Source organism: Eutrigla gurnardus (assembly GCF_963514095.1).
Source record: "Eutrigla gurnardus genome assembly, chromosome: 21".
NCBI classification, from domain to species: domain Eukaryota; kingdom Metazoa; phylum Chordata; class Actinopteri; order Perciformes; family Triglidae; genus Eutrigla; species Eutrigla gurnardus.
Window position 1 is genome coordinate 19,821,747 of NC_139932.1, and position 20,470 is coordinate 19,842,216.

The 20,470-nt window shown below is 43.3% G+C and overlaps 1 protein-coding gene across 2 annotated transcripts in view; it reads left to right on the plus strand.

The window, feature by feature from the left end:
* The window catches only part of cdk17 (cyclin dependent kinase 17), a 34,693-nt gene that overhangs the window by 4,920 nt on the left and 9,303 nt on the right, over positions 1-20,470 (plus strand). The window contains exons 1-4 of one of the 2 annotated variants that reach the window (XM_084039239.1): positions 229-329; positions 11,781-11,925; positions 14,363-14,527; positions 18,073-18,206. In XM_084039239.1, the coding sequence (XP_083895365.1) occupies positions 11,799-11,925; positions 14,363-14,527; positions 18,073-18,206 (426 nt within the window). In that variant the 5' untranslated portion in view covers positions 229-329; positions 11,781-11,798. Of the gene's footprint in view, positions 1-228; positions 330-11,780; positions 11,926-14,362; positions 14,528-18,072; positions 18,207-20,470 lie in introns of those variants that run through there. The other variant, XM_084039238.1, reaches the window with a different exon arrangement.

Genomic DNA, 20,470 nt, shown 5'->3' on the forward strand with positions numbered 1-20,470 from the left:
AGCCCTTCACCGTATTAGCACCAGTAAGCATCCCATTCATCATTCTCTGGAAAAGGTCGGATCGATTCGAGGTCAGTGTCGCTTTGGTACATTTGCGCGCACACACTACTAATCTGGTCTGATCGGATTAACGCAACACTCCTACATGCGCAGCGATAGCAGCCATGGTTGAACAGACACAAAAACTCAACAGAATCAACAGAAAAGCCTGCAGACGAAGAGATTAGATTACAATTCCACACGCTTTGATTGACAGGAAATCTCAAGGAAGCGCACCGCCGCCGCGAGCACGTGGCCTCGAAGATAGAAACGAAACCAGGGAGGAAACGGTAAACAGCCGTCCCTCATGAATGTTGCAGTGAGGCAAAAAATAGAAAACGCTGCTTCCATCTTGTTCCTTGATTGTCAGCTGCAGGGAAAGAGAGCGAGGAGTTAGCCGGCCCCTCGGTCTTTGAAATTGTGTGTATTGACGTGTGATTTTCCTGAATGGCAAAACAGCCACGAGACGCATCATTTCACTGTGTTGGGAAAAGGTTATCCACAATAACATAATACTGAAATTCTACATCAATAGGTTGATTTGAATTCAACATGACGTTTTTAGGAAATATGCATGCGTTTGTTTCCTCGCTGTCTGTGACTTCTAGCAGCCGGTTGAACCAGAGTGACACAAAGACTGGAAACGGGAGAGAAACGGCTACAAAGGGGGGTTGTGCCAGACTATTTTTTTGGGCCGGGCACAGTGACTTCCTGGAGTCCTGTCGTCACCATGACGTTGCCAGGCAACTAACGGCGAACTCCAGGAAGCCGCCAAACTCAGGGCCAAGAAATAGTCAGGCACATCACCGATGGGAAACTACAATGTGTCTTAAAACTTCTTTTTGATTTTATTTGTGTGGATTCAACAGATTGTGTTGTTGGTTGCTTCCCAGTGTTTCTTGGGGCTAAACTGAGCTGCTTGATATAGTTATATATCTATATATATTATATTTGGTGTACAGACATGAGAGCAGTTTGAATCTTCTCATCTAACTCTAGCGAAAAAATATAAAGGCAACTATTTCGTTCAGGCTTCTAAGAACATTTTTTTTTTTGTAGAAAGGCAAGTTTCAACTCAAAGTAAGGTATTAAAAAAGGGTTTTCATATCTCGATTACCCAGCTGTTCGATGCGATCAACAAACACACAGATTGTGCTGGAAATGAAAATACCTTTTATTGTTTCTGGTTTCCAGCATTCAGAAATGCCAGGTGTAATCGCAGCACCTGAAGTAGGCACAAAGGTATCCCACAGCCAGCAAATGTCTGGTTTAATGATTTAATGGGAAATGTTGCGTCTCGTTCTCAGGCTGGGATGTTGCTTCAGGCCACTGTTGGATAATGTGAGCAGCACACACACACACACACACACACACACACACACAGTAATACAGGGCACCTTGGTGAGCGAACACCTGTTCCCAGAGGCCTCGGGGTGAATGCAGATGGATCCGGAGATGTGTTCAGGGGAGTGGCGGGATGTGAGAAAGAGGATGCGTGATGGAAAGCCATAAAACAGACCGAAGAGGAGGAGGAGAGGTAATAATAGAGGGAGGGAGGTTAAAGGCCTGTTGTTCTGTCGTGTAAAGACAACCCGCCATCTTTGGGAAATCTCTCTTGCTTCTGTTTTTGTGTTGTTGGGTGTGGGCGATTTTGGCTGTTGTTGCTTTGATCTGAGTAAACCTTAAAGGTCCATTTGGCGGCTTTGCATGTAGACGACCGCAACTGGAAGCAAGAGGTCAATGATTCGGACTTCAGTGATGTATTTTCTTCCCCATGCAGCTTTTCAAATGAAAAGCATGTTGCCAATATTAGGGTGAATGCTTCATTCACAGGCGTTTTTCATTTTGATCATCATTTTTTGCAACATCATTTGTCAGACATCATTTATTATTACCGTCATTATTTTTACAAAAGGATTGTCGCAAAATTTCACAATGTTATAAAAAAAAGTTCCTCTTTCAGCTTTTCTATTTCAGTACAACATAATTTGCATAATGCATTCTCATCGGTAACACAGCGTGTGTGTGTGTGTGTGTGTGTGTGTGTGTGTGTGTGTGTGTGTGTGTGTGTGTGTGTGTGTGTCATCTTAAGCTCCTACAGTTTCCCCATCTCTCTCCACTGGAATGTGCCATCTCCAGCTGTCTGTTTGGATTCACCAGCCAAACATCCAGACAGGAAAACGCACATTCTTGTACATTGTGTTCATCATGTTATGTGTGTGTGTGTGTGTGTGTGTGTGTTTGGTAGACCGGAAGCTTCTCGTTAACCCTCGTTAGTCTGGTGTGGATGTAATGAGACAGAGGACCAGAAGACTGTTGATTTCACACACAATGGGCGGGGGGACGTAGGACATCGTTGTGGGTTAACAGCAGGTGGATAATGTTTTCCAAAGTAAATCATTTTTGTTGCCGTAGAAGGATTTTGTAGTTTGTCTTTTGAGCGACGAAACCTCCATCCTGACATGAAATGCATTCACATACTTGCAGGTTTGACCGTGGGTTTCAGCCCATCTGTTGGATTGAGCAGAGAGCCGGTCAGACACAACACAAGCGAAGCCGCGGTCGGTAATTATGTATGCACTTATGTGGCTACGCACGCAGTAGTGAACGCCAATTACTTGTTTACACAGCCAGAAGCTACGACGAGGTAAACGTAAACATCACTCATGTGCAATAAAACCGCCTCTCGTACGTAGCAGACAGCGCCAGATAATAACCACTTTTACTACACTAACTACACACTGACTGTGTTTTCATTCAGGGAACGGCACACTACGGCGGTTCATGTGTAATATCATCCGAAATAACTGTGTTCTGTTGAACTTGTATTTAAAAACGACCAATTTTAAAGACCAAAGCCAATTGATGGTAAAATCATCTTTATTACAATGTAACTGGTGTAACTGTGTTACTTTTGAAAAAACTTTAAAGCCGTGTTGATTGATTTTTTTTCTCCCAGCCACACACCAAGCTGTAAACAACATTGACATATTATCACCGTATAAATTCATAAACATGTTGCCTTTGGATGCTAAATGCTCCATTGTGTTCAGCAGCTAGATGACTGAGCCAAAACAGCCCATTTCTGGGTCATGAAACGTAAACGGAACTGAAAAGACTCTAATTTCCTCCGTAGAGCTGAGGCACAAAGTGCAGAGCGGCGTGATGATTCCCTGTGTGTTTGTCTCTTTGATGAACCTTTCACATGCACATAAAACACTTAATTCCTTTTGTGCATCAAATTATTTAGTTGCATAACGTTGCTGTGGAAAGTCCTTTTCAGGCGTGCCTCTGTGTGTTAATTTGCTCCCAGTCAGGGTCCTCACACAATCACACAATAATAATAATAATAAAAAAAGCAGTTAGCCTAGATTGCGGCCTACCTGCTGCTGAGAGCATCACCTCCACCTGGATAGATTACAATGCCGGTGTGAACGACTGATAAGAGGATCATCTATCCTGCTCCCAATCTCTTGTTTTGTAATTGGAGCTGGATGAAGTGTTTTTGCCTTTGGCGTGACCTCAAACTAACCTCCTCAGGCAAACAGACACACCCACAAACGCCCCTATATATAGGTTTGTATATAAGCAGGCTGTTTGTTTCTGTAGAACCTCACCCTGCTGCTGCAAACAGATGACACTGGAGTGTCTGGGCGTGCAGTCGAAGCTGTGTGTGTGTGTGTGTGTGTGTGTGTGTGTGTGTGTGTGTGTGTGTGTGTGTGTGTGTGTGTGTGTGTGTGTGTGTGTGTGTGTGTGTGTGTGTGTGTGTGTGTGTGTGTGTGTGTGTGTGTGTGTGTGTGTGTGTGTGTGTGTGTGTGTCAGCTGAGTTGCCTGTATGTTTTTGTGGCCTGAGGGCTTTGTGGTTCTCATTGGGTAAGACATCAACACATACTGGTGCGCCGTGATGTGCTGTGTATACATTTGTGTTTTTCACCTAGGAGACACTGCAGCCTTCTTTTATTGAGAGCCACTTCTTAGAAATGACAAACAATCGCGACCCAATTTATAACAGGCCTCGTCTATAAATCCTGAGAGGAACAAATGTGTGCTTAAACAAACCATTTTTAATGCCATTTCTGCATCACCTCTTTATTATCTTGAATAGGTGGACAAGCGATTTTCAACAGACAAACATTTGAGGAATCAGGACTTAGTTTCATGCATCTTACAACAAATACACATTAAATACTTAATAAATAAATGCATTTAAGTTGAGTTAACAGGCTCTCATTTTTTGGCCACAACTATCTGAACAATTTGAATATTCATAATTTACTAAATGATAGGGCTGTCAAAAGATTGATTTTTTTAATCGCGATTAATCGCATTTTGTCCATAGTTAACTCGCGATTAATCGCAAATTAATCACATTTTTTTAGCACATTTTTTTTTCTTCTAAATGTACTTTAATGAATTTTTTTCATATTCTTAATACTTTTAACAACATAAGGGCAAATATACTTGATTTATGAAAATGTTTATTTAACACTTCAAATATCCCCTTACCAAAACATGGGATCAAAACAGGGTTATAAGAATATAATATATCACAAACAATTAAAGTGAACATGTCACAGGAGATAGTGTAACAGGAGATAAGTACAGTTAGGATATAAGTGCATTGGCTTGCAAGTGATATCTCAGACTGGACGTACTTCTATGGTAGCTCATTTCATACCCACAGTACGCGCAGATGACTTTGGTCTTATCGACTGAACCATCCGGCAGTCTTTTGAAGGTGAATTTGCCGTTCACAAATCGATTTTAAACGCGTGTGGACGCGCCGCTTCCCAGTATTGCACGCTTGGTGGGCTGCCACTAGAGGATGATTGACAGGCGCTCTCCTTTAAACAACAACTTTTTGCGAGCGTTCGCGAGCGTTCCCGAGGCGGCGAGTCGAGCCCGGCGCCTCTGATTAGCATAAAGTAGATTCGACTTATACTTGAGGAGCGGCCAACTCGCGCGCCGTCTCTCGACATTCGCCGCAACACTACCAGAATACAATGAATGGGACGCGGGGAAACACCGCTGCCTGTGGACGCGCGCCTTCCCTCTGGATCAAGACTACAGGTGCCACCGACGGCCATAAATCATACAATGCGCGTTTTTTTTTTATTTTTAATACCGAGCGTTAATCGCGCGTTAAAAAAATTAACGCCGTTAAGAGGATGTTGCGTTAACGCGTTATTAACGCGTTAACTTTGACAGCCCTACTAAATGAACATCATGCTGGATTGAATAAGACTTGAAACCAGAGACCATAACCTCATGTTTACTATATTAACTGCGATCATAAATCAGGTGAGAAGTAGGGTCATTTTCTCATATACTTCCATGCAATCTGACTTCTTTCACCCCCTGATGGCAAGCGGAGAGAATGCAAGTTTAAGGCACTTCAGGTTTGGCTTCACTTTTCAGAAGCAGAGGTTGCCGCTTGCTTTATTCCTAAAAATGACCTCCTCAGTCTTTATCTCCTCTCTCTCCCATTAAAACCAGAGATCTGTTTTCTGGTTTTTCCTCTTTGCTTCTGCGTGTTTATGTTTATGTCTGTGCTCGGGAGATTCTTTGCACCGTTTGATAAACAGATGGGAGACACCGTCTCACCAGATAGAGTGAAGATATTATGTCAGGCATGTGACTAATTTTGCCAGATTTTACAACTTTATATGAGAAGCTGTCTTGTTTATTGCTCTTGTGAAAACAGGAAATAGTTCCCAGCACTTAAAATGTTGTTTTGCTTTTATACCATGCATTTTCTGCCGCTGATCTGAATCTGGATCTGGGTTGTGGTGACAGCCTCCAGCTTCTCATGGGGGAACCGTAGTGCCCCAAGGTGGGATATACAATCCCTTCTCCTGCTCTGGGTCTAGCCTGGGGTGTTTCTCACAGTTGGACATGCTTGGAAAACTTCCACAGGGAGGCATCTTTGGCCGTCCAAGTCACATTCCTGAACCATCTCAGCTGGATTCCTTCGGTGCGGAGGCGCAGCGGTTGTTCTCCACGAGCCCCCAGATTGTACAAGCCTTTCCTAGAACTCCCTCCTTTCACTCGTATCTGTGATCTCCTTTGTTAAGCCACAGGTGAGGGTTGGAATGTGGAGCTTCGCCTTCGGGCTCAGGTTCATCACCTGTGTTACTGCTGATGTCACACCCATCTCCATGTTATTCTCATGGCCCATCATGCACTGCCTCCAACACAAGACCCTGGTCTACCTAATGTAATTTTTGCCATGCAAATGCCATTTTTTTTAATAACCAAATATATGCAAAACATTTCCAACAACTTCAACTGTACTTTGTGTTTACTAATTAGCATATACTGCTAACATGAACATCATACATGTTAGCAGTATATGCTAACATCATACATGAACGTTAGCATTGTTTGCGTTACCAAAAATGTACCAAAAAGTTCCATGATCTATGCAACCAAAGGAACTGAATTATGAATTAAACATCCCTCGTGTGTATTCCTGTTTGAGTTTCCACCGCATCTGAAGATTTGGCAAAAAAAACAACAACAACCATGGTGGATTAGAAAAAAACAACGGCGTTTGAAACACGACTTTCAGTCGTGGAAAAACAATAACATCCTGTTGTTACTCGCTGTTAATGTTGCGTGACGCCGATGTTTATTGATGGAGATTAGCTGCATTGCAGAACAGATTGCAGACCGTTTCGACCTGCAGCTGCTCCAGTAGAAGATGAGCTCGACAAGCTGAAGTGTTGGATGTCAAAGCCAGCGACACAAACGGACACACGGATTGAATCTGGTATCTATTGTTGACCATTAAGGCCCCAAAGTGTCTCACTTCTCTTTAAATCTCCTGAGAAAGAGTTCCTCTTTCTCTTCCTTCATCTCTCCATCATCCCATGGTTTTTTCCATTCACGGCCATCGGTAATTTCCTATTAATATTAACATTGTAGCCTCCTTGTGCTTTCGCTGACACGCAGAGGGTTATTACAGCTCACCCCTCTGGGTCAGTCATGCTGAAGCTCTTTTTTAGTTTTCTCTCCAGCAAAAACAAAGGCTCTTTCAGTGGCGAGCGCCCACAGCGCCGGGCAGCAGCACTGATGCTCCGTTTGTGTGCGTTTTGCACAAACACATGTTTGTGACTGTAGCCGTGGGGCGGCTAGAATGGGTCCTCGAAGGCTGGTGAAATTGCTAATAGTTTTGTTATGAGGTGGAAGATATTTTGGGTTGATGCTTGAACACATGATTGAGACATTCAGGACATTCAGAAAATATTCACTTTGCAATCTCCGGTTGGTTCCTGTAGGCTTTTTAGCGAGGTGACACCTTTTTGTGGCTCCTGGTCTTTTGATGTCGTGTATATCACGCAGGACAAGGCAGCTGTGCTTTGATTGTAATGTATACCATCATCATGAGGGGAAACTCCCTGTCGGTGTCATCTGATTGCAGTGTTATAAGTGGGCCCTGAAGCAGTGTGAGCATCCTACTCACCTGTGATCCTAAAAACCAGACATTTGGAAATGAGGGGGAAAGTGAGCACCTGCGTGAGTTCAGATTTCTCTCTTTTTTAATTCTCGTTTAAATAAAACGTTCCGTTCCGTGGCGTGCGTGTGGGCACGTATGAGACATTTACAGATAACACCTTCCAATTCATTCATGAAAGCAAAGAAAAAAAAGTTGAGAAGTCACTTTGTTATCAGATAAGAGTGATGATGCGGAGGATGTTTGGCGAGGAGCCGACTTAATGAGTCAAACGAGGTTAAAAAACGATGGATGACTAAATATTTCCGTTGCCTTCACAGTTAATTCAAAGATAAGGCTTCTGAGTCGCCTGCAGCGTCTGTGGATGACGGACCAAACACCAATCACATACACAAATATATGAAAAGGCTGATTACGGTGTTACTCCAGCAGTAGCAAACACTGCATTTGTTCAGGACTATTTTCAAGGCAGCTGAATAATGATTTGATGCATTAGTGAGTATTTTAAGCAGCAGGACGTGTACTAAACGACGGTGTTCATGTCACTCACAGTAGTGCTGTGGTGTTTTTACTAGACAACAATGGAGCTCTGTGGTGCAGAGAAACAAGCTACTGTATATCAGGCTTGAGCTGGGAAGACAGTTTAATGTCCCATGGAGACATTCGTTTTTCTCTACACAAGCAATACTTGTTAGTAGGATCGGTTCATTAGGGATTCTGGTTTTGGGCAACCTGCAGTCGCCTTCCAAGAAAGTAAATCTCGGGACGGGTTAAAAACACGAGCGTTTTCCCTCTGGGGCCCTGTTCTCCAAAAGCAAAGTGATGATTCCATCTATTTTCAAATGTTTGTCCCATATGAGCAGGTCTATTTTGAGCAATGGGTTTTAACAGCGCTATCTGTTGTCCTTTTTTCAGAAGTGGCGACTGTTCAGCCTTCCTCTCTCTCCCTCTGTTCTTTGTTTCGCTTGATCCGTTTTTAGAAACTTTTTTTGGGGGACTGACAGAAGTATTAAGGGAAAGTAATGCTTTGTTTTTTTTCCTTTGTATTGTAGTTTTACTGGTAGAGTCCGTCATATTGGTGTAAGCCTGACTTCGACCAGAGGTATCAAAATCCGTCTACCAACACCTGCAGGTTGCTAGGCAACAATCTAGGGGCCTAAGAATATTTCCAATAGGGTTATGGTCTAATTGATGAAGGTTTCTTAGTCAGTTATTGTTTTTTTCATGCTGAAAGACTTATTTTCAAGAAACTTAGTGGCACATCTTTGGTAACAATGATGTATAATGTGATGCTTTTTGTGATTATTTGTGGAGAAACACATTTTTATGTCGAGTAAATCAACTAATCGATTAGTCAAGCGTGAGTCAACTAAGAATTGCTTCACGTATTCTGTCTCACAATAAAAATAAGAAATAAAAAATAAGAACATTTGTAACCAAATACTTGTTAAGTCCATGCATGCTGGCCAGTCTCCTGTGCTGCGGTTTGAATCCCAGCCATTCACAAGGCAGCGAGGCTTTGGCACCACAGCTTGATGATGGGTTTTTAGGAACATGAGTTTGGGAGAGCACTTCAAGACTAATTCAATTTTGGAAACGTACATTTAGCGAGTAATAAAAAAAGGGGAACATGTACTCTAAGACACCGTGGATTTGGGGAACTTTCACACTTGATTGGTCAACAACAAAAAAAAGAAGGCTATTAATTCCCAAATCTGCTATTAACAACAAATAACCACTGAAACTAAGCCTAATGTAGTGTTGAACCACCTCTCCTGCGTGTGTGTGTGTCTGTCTCTAAGCAGCACTGTACACTGGTGATTTCACGGCTCTTAACCAAACACAAAGGCTCCATTATGGCTCCGTTTGCTGAAATAAACTCTCTTTCTCCAATTCCTTTTCTCCCGTGTCATCGTCGTCTTCTTCCTCTTCCTCCTCCCGCTCCTCCTCTGCACATTCACACTTTCTCCCACATCCCCTGAGATTGGATGCAAAGTGTCGTTTTCCGTTTCATTAGCTCGTTCTGATGTCGGAGTTTGGAAAAGGAGAGAGGAGAAGAAGTAGGAAAAGGAGGGAATGAGATGGAGGAAGGGAGGCAAGGTGTGTGTAATTATTAGCCCAGTAATTAGTCCTTGTCGCCTGTTGTCCCCCCCCTCGCTCACCCTTTGAAGTTTCCCCCCCTGGACTGCCTGCAGTGCACTTGGGAGGCATCCAGGAGTTGGTGGGGGTTGTGGGGAATCTGGGTCAAAAAGTGTGTGTGTGTGTGTGTGTGTGTGTGTGTGTGTGTGTGTGTGTGTGTGTGTGTGTGTGTGTGTGTGTGTGTGTGTGTGTGTGTGTGTGTGTGTGTGTGTGACAGAGAATTTCTGGAGGTGCTGATGATGAAAGAGAGCGAATAAGAGTCGGCAGATTGCTTGTGCTGCTTTTCATGTTGGAACCCCCCCCCCCCCCCCACACACACACACACACACACACACACACACACACACACACATATCATTCATATGTGCCAGATGCTGTAATCTACACACACACACACACACGTCACATGAGTCTCTTTGTTTTGGTTTGCTGCTGAGATAAAACCCGGCTCTGTTAAACTCCTCTGTAAGAGAGACAAAGAGCACTTATCTCACATACAGTGTGTGTGTGTGTGTGTGTGTGTGTGTGTGTGTGTGTGTGTGTGTATGAGACAGAGAAAGTGTGTGTGTGTGTTTGTCTGAGACTGTTTCTCCAATGCAGACATTTGATTTTTGCACGGCGGTTTTTACGCGCTGGAGCCTCATTAGCTGAAATGTTATTTCCCTTTTTCCCCCCATTTCCGGTCTGTCTGTCTGTCTGTCTGTCTGTCTGTCTGTGTGTGTGTGTGTGTGTGTGTGTCTGTGTGTAAGTGTGAGTGTGAGTGTGTGCTGTCATCAGATCTGCATGCCGATCGGGCCACCAGGGCCAGCATGACACACTCCTCCTTTAAGTGGGTTAGTCACAGCGTATGTTACTGTCCGGCACAGGAAACACCAAACACATCAGTATAGTTTTCTGGTAGCTCACTATGCTGTATTGGTAACTTTATATATTGCCATAAAGCTCACTAGTGAGATGAAGAACCTTTATTGTTCCGGTAGTATTTAGCATTATATTTCTTCTTCTTCTTTCTTTTTAAAGGTATAATATATATATCAATGCAGCAGAACCAGAAATAGTGTCTTTTTTATCCCATCCTTCTTCCTTGTCAGAACCTGCAACCTACATTACCCACAATGCCAACTACACTGCCAGCAGTTGGGTCTTTTAGGACTCCACAAACATGATTTCCTGTTCCGGTAGCCTGTTGACCTTTTGTTAGACCAACTGAGCGTACATTCAGGTCATGTCCCCTCCCCAAGCTAACGGCTTGTGTGTTCCTCAGCCTGTATTCATGTGTTGCAGTAAACAGAATCATCCCGTAAACAGTGTGTTGCTGTGAGGTTGCACTCACACGTCCCAAACGCTGATTGATGAAGTGCTTCTCTCGCCACGCAGTGTCATGAATGAGAAATTGCTAAAGGGGGGGTGTTCCACTGTGAGGCAGATGGCGTCTCATGAGCTAGCGACCTTGAGAGAGAGACCCAAAGGGAGAATAGAACGACGGCATTAGAGACGGTGATGACGGCAGGGGTCAGCTAGTTTTGCGCCGAGGGGTCAGGCGGGATAGGCGGGGCATTTCTGCTGCCGCTTCCTCACTGCCTTTCCTGCACTCACCCAGATTGCCCGTTCCTCACACACACACACACACACACACATGTACGGGGTGTTAACACAGCAACACAATGAGCAGGGACCGGCTTCAGGCAGATCGAGCAAGGTGTTTCCTGTGACCTGGAGGTCTGCTGCATCAACACAAACACACTTGCATGAGTCTGCAAACGTGTGTGTGTGTGTTTCGACTTTCTCCTCCTCCAATTAGACCTCATTAATTCCTCCTTGTATAAATGTGTGAATGTATGGGGGGGGGGGCTGTATTCAAGACTGTAATATTCATGCTTTGTTCATGCTTTATTCATGTGATGTTCAAGCATTTGCAGAGTGAATGAATATTGGATTAAAAGCAGCTTTGCATTATACATGAGCTGGGATATTTTGGGTTGTACAGAGGCTTCTGGAATCCCCCTGACACACACACACACACACACACACACACACACACACACACACACACAAATCAGCAACAACAAGACAGTCCTTGCATTTGTGTACTTGTGTATGAGTCCATTTCATTTGGGCTGACCGTATGCTCCCATGCGTCCTACAGGCCCCACGCTGCCCAGCTATGGAGAAGATGAAGAGGATTAAGAAGCGGCTGTCTTTAACGCTCCGCTCCAGTCAGACCATCGACGAGTCGCTGTCCGAACTGGCCGAGCAGATGACCATCGAGGACGGCGGCACCAAGGACAACGGTAAAAATCCAACATGTTTTTATTGTTTTAAATTGTGTTTATATTCCTTCAAATCACCAATTTGGATCATACAAGATCCTCTGTCCTGGGATCCTGCATCGAATAAAGGCTAACCTTTTACTGGGGGAAACAGGAAGGAGGGATCCCTCTACCAGGATGAACAGAAGTGCAATAGAAGATTTGTGTATAGAATAAACAACAAAAATTACAATGTGCAATGCATGTAATGAGGGCTTGTAGTAACAGTAATGGCAGACAAAGAATATAGTCGAAAATGAAAACCATTAAAGATAACAGCAGCAGTGGACTATTCCTATACCTTCACACGTCTGTAAGCAGGCATCAAAACACCCACACACACACACACACACACACACACACTCACGCACGCACACACACGCACACACACACACACACACACACTCACGCACGCACACACACGCACACACACACACACACACACAGCTTTCAGTGTCTCGGTAGCTCTCAGGGGTATTTAAACTATAAAGCACTGGAGTTGAGAGAGAGAGTAGAGCATGTGTTTCTTTAACAGCTGTAATGGACTTTCAGTGAGTATATCGAGTTATGTAACAGGAGTGAAAGCAAGGGAGCTACTTGAACACACACTAACACACACACACACACACACACACACACACACAAAGATGGCAGAAGGTAGTCTATATATATATATATATATTTATATACATATATACACAGAAAGCTTTCCATTTCCAGTCATTTGGCTGTCGCTCCGTGTCCAGACAGACTTACAGCAGTCGAAGAAGCTTCAGGATATTCAGCCGTTAGTAGAGGTCAAAGGTCAGAACCAACCCGCTACCATTCTATAAATGTGGATTGAACTATCTAGCTAGCTACCACCATACTTGAATGCAAACAAAGCTATCACTTATCCTGCAATCTTGATTTGGAAGTTAGTCCGCTACAATGGTTGCAATGGTGCACATAAAAATGGCCGCCACTCTCACCATCCTGCCACGTTGATTTGGGGATTGTGGGAAATTTGTTTTCGTGCCCAGCGTTAGATGAGAGAGATCAATATGGCTTTCATTTCTGTTCATTAGATATGAAGCCGGTTAGCTTAGCTTAGCACAAAGACTGGAAATGGTTTAAAGCGGTCAGGAGTGAGTTTTCTTTAACCTTTTCCCTGCTTCTAGTGCTAAGCTAAGCTAACCATCTGTTGTATTTAAACTACCAATTAAACGGATGTATTCATCTAAAGCTTGGTAAGAATAAGCATATCTCCCATAATATCAAACCATTTCTTTAAATGCTATATTTTCTAACACAAAGGTGTGCATGTCTGACTATATATTATATATGAACCACAAAATCATAATTTGAAATATGATGAATATCATATATTAACTGTCAGTCCCTGATACGGTTTCTATTCTTTCCTCATAAAACCCATTAAATCTCCAACCAGCGCTTGACACTTTTACCTCCTTATATAATTAACACTCAACTTGTAAATCCGATGCGACTGACAGGCACCTGAGGGCAACACCATGTTTAAGTTGTGAGGCTGACTTGTGGGAACACAGCAGCAGTCTGTCAGCACGCCGTTTAAACGGGCTGGATGAACCACGGGAACGTTGGCGGGAGCAGAAAGATAAACCCACAAGTTGCAAAGAGACTTCTGGCCTGTCGAACGCCCATCACAACGGGACGATTTAAGAGGTTTTTGTTCGGGTGTAGCAGCTGGACGGTCACTCTGCCCCACGGGGGGAACGCTGGCTCTGAATATTTCCCTTACAGGGTTTCCCTCGCAGACAAGGATCTGGAAATGCGATCGCTTATTGAGGCTCACATTTAGTTTTTTGATCACACAGTAATCACCCTTTGGCTATCAATTTTCTGATACGTCTGCTGTTCTTTTGTCCCTCCCTTTCTCTGTCCCACATTTCTTTAATTCAAGTTTAACACTTCTACTGTAATTGGATTTTGAGGGAAAATTGCTTATTCACTTAGATGAGAATATTGATAACACTCATGTCTGTACTCTATCAAAATGTAGCTCTCCATCAGCACATTATTCTCAACAAATGCTCTCAACTTCTCAACAGTTTGGCCACATTGAGTCAGTTATTCAAGCAATCACGTAACTTTGGAGAATATGTGACGCCTGGTTGCATTTATATAAAAACGTCTCTCCATGATTCAGCCCCATGATGCTATTTGTGGAAATGTCGTGACTTTGACTTGAATGTCAAATAAAGTTGTGTAGGTTTAAATGAGTTTGAAAATGACGAGCAACGCTGCAATGGGTGGAAAAGGATCACCATGATCGCGTCTGATTGGACGCCAGCTCGGTGAACAGCGTTATTGGAGACAGGTGGTGCCGCCGTAGCGTCTCTGCTGATTTTCAGAATGAACGGGAATCCTGATGTTTGTCGTTTTGTTTTTCTCTCAGAGCCCTTCATGAGGAACGGCCGCCCCCCCACCTCCCACAGCATGCACTCCTTCCTGCACCAGTACACCGGCCCCTTCAAGAAGCCTCCGCTCCGCCGGCCGCACAGCGTCATCGGCGGCACCCTCGGGTCCTTCATGGCGATGCCGCGCAACGGCAGTCGTCTTGGTGAGATGCTCACACGTGTTCACAGGCTCACAAACACACACACAGGGAAGGAAGTGAGTGGTGGGAAAGTAGATGGCATCCGGGAACAAACAGGAAATGTGTCACGGTCCTGAGATTTCCATCCTGCTTCTTATTTTTTGAGAAAAATACTTCTTTGCCAGAGCGAGCCCACGAGGCAGCTTCTCAGCAGGGCTGTCTGCACCCGAGGGACAGCTGGATGGGGGGATTCAGTCAAACGTGACGCGGTTTCCGGCGTGAACTGATTCATCGCACTTGATCCATAGCTGCGAGTCTCAGCCCCCGAGGGTGTCGGGTTGATTCAGGGGATAGTATGAAAGCCTCTGGGTCCTTTGAATATTCATCCGAGCAAGCCAGCACACTGTCACTGCAAGCTTATAGTTTGTTAAACCACAGTAACCAATGCTTAGAAAAGCAGTACATCACCTAGCAACGCAGGGGGGTTTCCTATGGAATTAAATGTATTTCTATTAGAATTTTATGAATGGATCTTCACAAAACTGTATGTGTGAAATTAAATGAAAAACGTAAAGAAAAAAACCAACTAAAAACTGGTGTGTGCATATATGTATTCACCTCTTTGCAATGAAATTAATTAGATCTGGTGCTGCCAATTAGCTTCAGAAGTCACATAATTATTTAAATAAAGTCCGTCTGCATGGTTTAACGAAGCATGATTAAATCCTTTATTCAAGGAGGACCAAAAACACTCACGGCAGGCATTAATCAGCAACAAAGACCAGACTCATTATTGATTACACAGCCTGTATGATCAGTGACACTTCACCATAGCAGACAGATGCTGCTTTAAACCTTAAACTGTTTTTTGTTTGATCAGTGTTAGAGATTTTACCATTTAGATGGTATGATTATATAAACAGACCCTGGTGGATGCTTCTCTACAGAAGTGTTTGTAGCCGGGATACCAGAGGACCTGTTGAGCCTCTCACTGGACCCTGGCCCAGATAGAAGGACTTGGATCTAAAAACAGGGCAGTTAAGTAGGACATTGATGTACAACATACTGCTTCTACTCACTGTGTGCTTATTAGCAAAGCTGCTAACGATCGAAAAGCAATGAAGTAGGGAGAGAGAAAGATCATATCGTCTCAACAAGTGGAACAAATATTCTCAAGAAGAAGTGAGGATGTGTGGGAATGATCAGGAAAGAGAGATCATAAACTGGCGGAGAATCAAATCCTTCGTCTTCCTTTGGAGACGATAAGATAAGAGAGGCGTTAAATCAAACGCCGATGTAAGGTGAAGGGATGATGGGAGACGGGGGGAAATATTATTGTACGAGAAGGAATTGAGGAAGGAAATGAGGTGATATATAAAATAGGAGATAACGGAAATAAAAGGAGGTTGAAAGGAGAAGAAAGTAGGACAGATGAGATCATTTGCACAGGTAGTGAATGTGAAAGGAATGCGTTGAAGCAAGAGAGGGAGTCAGATTGGCTGCTGCGAAAATAGAAAACAAGTCGGGAGCAAAGGAGAAATATGTAGAGGCGAAAGGGAAAGAAAGACAGGAGTGGGAAGTGAAAGAGTGTCGGGCAAGAAACATGCAAATGAGAGCCGGAGAAGGGACGAGAAAACAGGAAGAGAGATCATTTTGGTTTTTTAAAGAGGAGACAAGTTGAGGCTGGAAAGTGGGGCGAGAGGGAGGTGTTTATAGAGAGAAAGTTTAAGAGGAAGGCAGTTAAAGGGGAGAGAAGGAGGGAGAACTTCCACAGTGAGGTCCTCATTAACCAAAGCGTGCATAGAACATGCACTTTTTATGGACATTTCTAAAAGTTAGGAGTTGGACATCCTAATGTAACGGCTCACGAAAAAAAACGAACGCGGATGAAAAGTCTCCAAAACAAATAACTGCTGCCTTTTCTTTTATAAGCGATAAAAACTGCCTTCTGTGACAAAACATCCACAATAAAACATCCACCGTGTGTTTTGCGGGTTCCATGCTTTTATTGTGAAGCCTTAGCAGCAACATAATCCAGCTCTGTTAACAGTAAACAGTGAGGATGATATCAGGGAAATAGAATCAGTTGTTACTCACTTAATGATTTCAATCTGGAATAAATCCTTTCCTTCTTTTTCCAAATAAAAACCAAACGATTGCTGTCATTCTATGAATTATGATTAAACGGTTGACGGTCGGGTCGGTCGCCTGATTCAAGCCTGCAGGATATTCTGCTGTTCCAGCATTGTGGCAACGACCGCTTACGCTGCAGAGCGACCCGGAGGAAAAGGAAGACATACTTATCGGAAATAGAATCTGACATTATCCATGAAGCGTTTCAGGGATGGAGAGCAAATGTTGCTAACAGGATAATTGAGCAAAGATTCCATAATAACCTCTCAGCATTTTGTAATTCAATGACGTCAAACACAAACCTCCTGTAGTATATCAAGTTCTTCCACTGGAACCAAAAACCAAAAGTTGAGATAGACGAGCAGCAGAGGAACCACACTCCGACCGTCTGACATGCAGAGAAACGGGTCGGCCTCCAGAGGGGAAAATCCTGAAAACGCTTCAGTTTCTAAAAGAGGATCAGCATTTCCTTTAATCTGAGGGGACTCTGTTTCTTTACGAGGTGACCACAGACAGGTTTGCATACTGGAGGCAAAGTGTTCTTTTGGGTTGTGGCCCGAACCGCCGAGTAATGGAGCGAGACTTCTAAAAGTATGAAGGGAAGTTTGTTAATAAGGCGAATGAATAGTGAGTAAGAGCTTTGTTCGGATCCAAACATCTAGACTCAGGAATCGTAATTAATCACCTTTGCTGTGATATTTAGAGAACTAATCGGGATTATCATGTTCAAATAATTGAAACACTTAATCTCCCTGAAGCTTTCCTTCTCCTTCTCTCTCTCTAGTCGTGGTAGGAAGTGGTGCAGGTTGGAGGGTTTAATCTTTGGCCTCTGGGGTTACAAGGGTGTGAGAGGGGGTGAGAGGGATGGTAGAGAGACATAGGGAGTGAGAGAGGAGGTGGTGTCTGTGTGGAAGTAATGAGGTGCATTTTAAAACTAATCTTCACAGGTCGCTGTGCAGTCTGAGGACCCAAAATATTCCATTTAAATACACGTACTTCAAATACCTGCTACTCTCACTACTACTAACTTCTAGGCTGACTAAAACCCAATGTTTCTAAGGTGACCAATATTAATAAGATGTAATGATGATGATGCTCTCTGGTTGAATCTGGTCAGAATGTTCAAATATTCTCTGATTCCAGCTTTTCAAATGTGTGTTTTTTTATGATTTGAAAATGTAATATATTTCAGTAACTAGCCTTTTATGACATTTTGATTTAGAATTTCTCATTTCTATCTGACATTTTATAGACCAAATGCTGGTTTGTAATTGGTTTTGTACATGTAATCTCACTATTTCTAAGCCATAAATGTACATTTAATGGTTTATAACACACTATGTAATGTAGTGCATATTAGACAACTTAAGTACCCTGATGAAAATTATCCAACAGCATGTATTTCTGTATATTTATGTATTTTTTTCCTGCGTTAGATATTGTGCACGAGAACCTGAAGATGGGCTCAGACGGGGAGAGCGACCAGGCGTCAGGAACGTCTTCAGACGAGGTGCAATCTCCCACCGGCGTCTGTCTGAGGAACCGCATCCACCGGCGGATCTCCATGGAGGTGAGACACATACACACGCACACACGCACACTAACTGCAAAAATGGCAGCATTCCACATGTCGCCCCCCTCCTCTCCTTCTGCTCTTCACCTCCTCCTCCTCCTCCTCTCCCCCACGGCCTCATGGGAGATCTGATTCTGAGCCTCGTGATATTGAGAGCAGTCCCACTTCCCCGAGGACCTCGGGAGCGGCTGGTAAAGACATGCAGTGGGATGATTTGTGCTGTAAACCACCAGGGATTTTCTATACGTTGGTCGTGTCGCCACGGCCCAAGTGCATGCTGGGAGAGGAGTCTCCTTTGTTCCTCTCATACAGTTATAATGGCGTTATGCCAAATCATCATCACAACATCAGTCCGACTTCAATAAGATTTCAGATTAAACTAGAAGTGATCATTTATTTAGTCTTTTCTGCCCTCTTTGAATGAAATATGATATATAATGCATTTGTAATGGGGAAACAAGTAGTCTACTTTTTAGATTCTCTCCGAAATAGACACCTCTTTCAACCAGGACAAGTTTTTGAAGGGACTCCTCATGATTATCAGGGGACTTCTTTGCCTGCAAGTTTCTAATTTCACAGTGTTTTTTTTGTATGAGATGTTCTTGCTGCAAGCCACCGCTAATTTATCAGACATCTGTTGTGTTGTTTCACACGTTATATAAGCTGGAAAAGGTGGTAAACCCTCTTTTCTGCAGATAACATGATGCTAAATATTTAGCTTTATGTGGGTTTACCCCCACATTACATGCAGATGTTCCAAAAAAATTACTGTCATTTATGTAAATATTTGGAGGAGGGGGGGGGGGGGGGGGGGTTAAACTGAATAAGGAGTGTCTCAGCCTGGAGGTCTCCTGCCCCCTGCTGGCAGAGGAGCGAATGTGACAAAAAACAACCTTGAAAACATCCTTCGTGTTGCGTCTCCGTCATGCACATGGCGACCTATTTTTCTGCTGGTTTTGAGTGTTTATCTCATTTGTTGGTTCACAAAGCAAGAGGAGCTCAAGGATCCGGTGGATCACACACACACACACACACACACACACACACACACAAGCTCTGTTACGTGAGCGGAAATGTGCTGCTCTTCTTGTGGTTCTTACTCTGCCAGAGGTTTTAATAAAGAGCTATTGTGTGAGTTAGGAGGCTAAGGATACGCTGTAACCAACAGTAAAAAACAACGTGACACTTCTGCTAACATAATAATATGTAATAATAATATCATACAGTACAAACATTAACGTACAACATGGTGTATAATACCAGTGATTGGTAGAGGACAGCAGAATGTTATACGGAGAATCCAACAAATCAATTAAACAATCAAATTACAAATATACAGTATAATATTGTGTTTAAGGAGGAACATATAAGGTTACTTCCATTATGATGATAGCTTCAATAAATGATAATCAATTTGATTGCAATTCATTTTTTGCATTGTCATCTGCTGCTAACTGACTCATCGCTTCATTCTTTGCAACTATTTCTTAAAAAAAACAACCCTGCTGACAAAGTGCTTCTCAAACCAAAAGAAATCTTAATAAAAATAGATGAGATGCTAAGAGGACAGACAGAGGGAGAACAAAAAAAAAGCAGCACGGAGTCGCATTACATAACGCTTCCACTCTTGAAGGCAGCGATACGCTCGACATAATCGGAGCTTCTGTTTGAACTTGCGGTTGTCACGACGAATCTTCACAAAGCGCCGCTCTTCAGAAATGACTTGCTGGCCATCTTGCAGACGTCAGACTAGAAAGCCTCACGATAAGAACAGATGTACTGTATTTTTACTTTGTTTATCACAGATGTGTTCTTGTGTTGATCCTAGAATAGATCTGCTCAGTCATCCACAGTCAGATATGAGCTCGCTAATATGGGCAATGACAGCCTGAGAATATGAGCTGTAAACACTATTAAACATGTGTGCAGATGTTTTTATTCTTTTCTTTTAGCAGGTGTGTGTTCTCATAACCACGATCTGTTATTATTATTATTATTTGTGGTCGTTCAGCCGCAGTCATCCTTCGACACGCCGCCTCTTATCTTCACCTCCATGAGATGATCGGCCTGATCTCTGTCTTGTCTCTCTGCGAGTAGGAGGGAGATGAGTTATTTCAGACTGTGTGTGTGTGTGTGTGTGTGTGTGTGTGTGTGTGTGTGTGTGTGTGTGTGTGTGTGTGTGTGTGTGTGTGTGTGTGTGTGTGTGTGTGTGTGTGTGTGTGTGTGTGTGTGTGTGTGTGTGTGTGTGTGTGTGTGTGTGT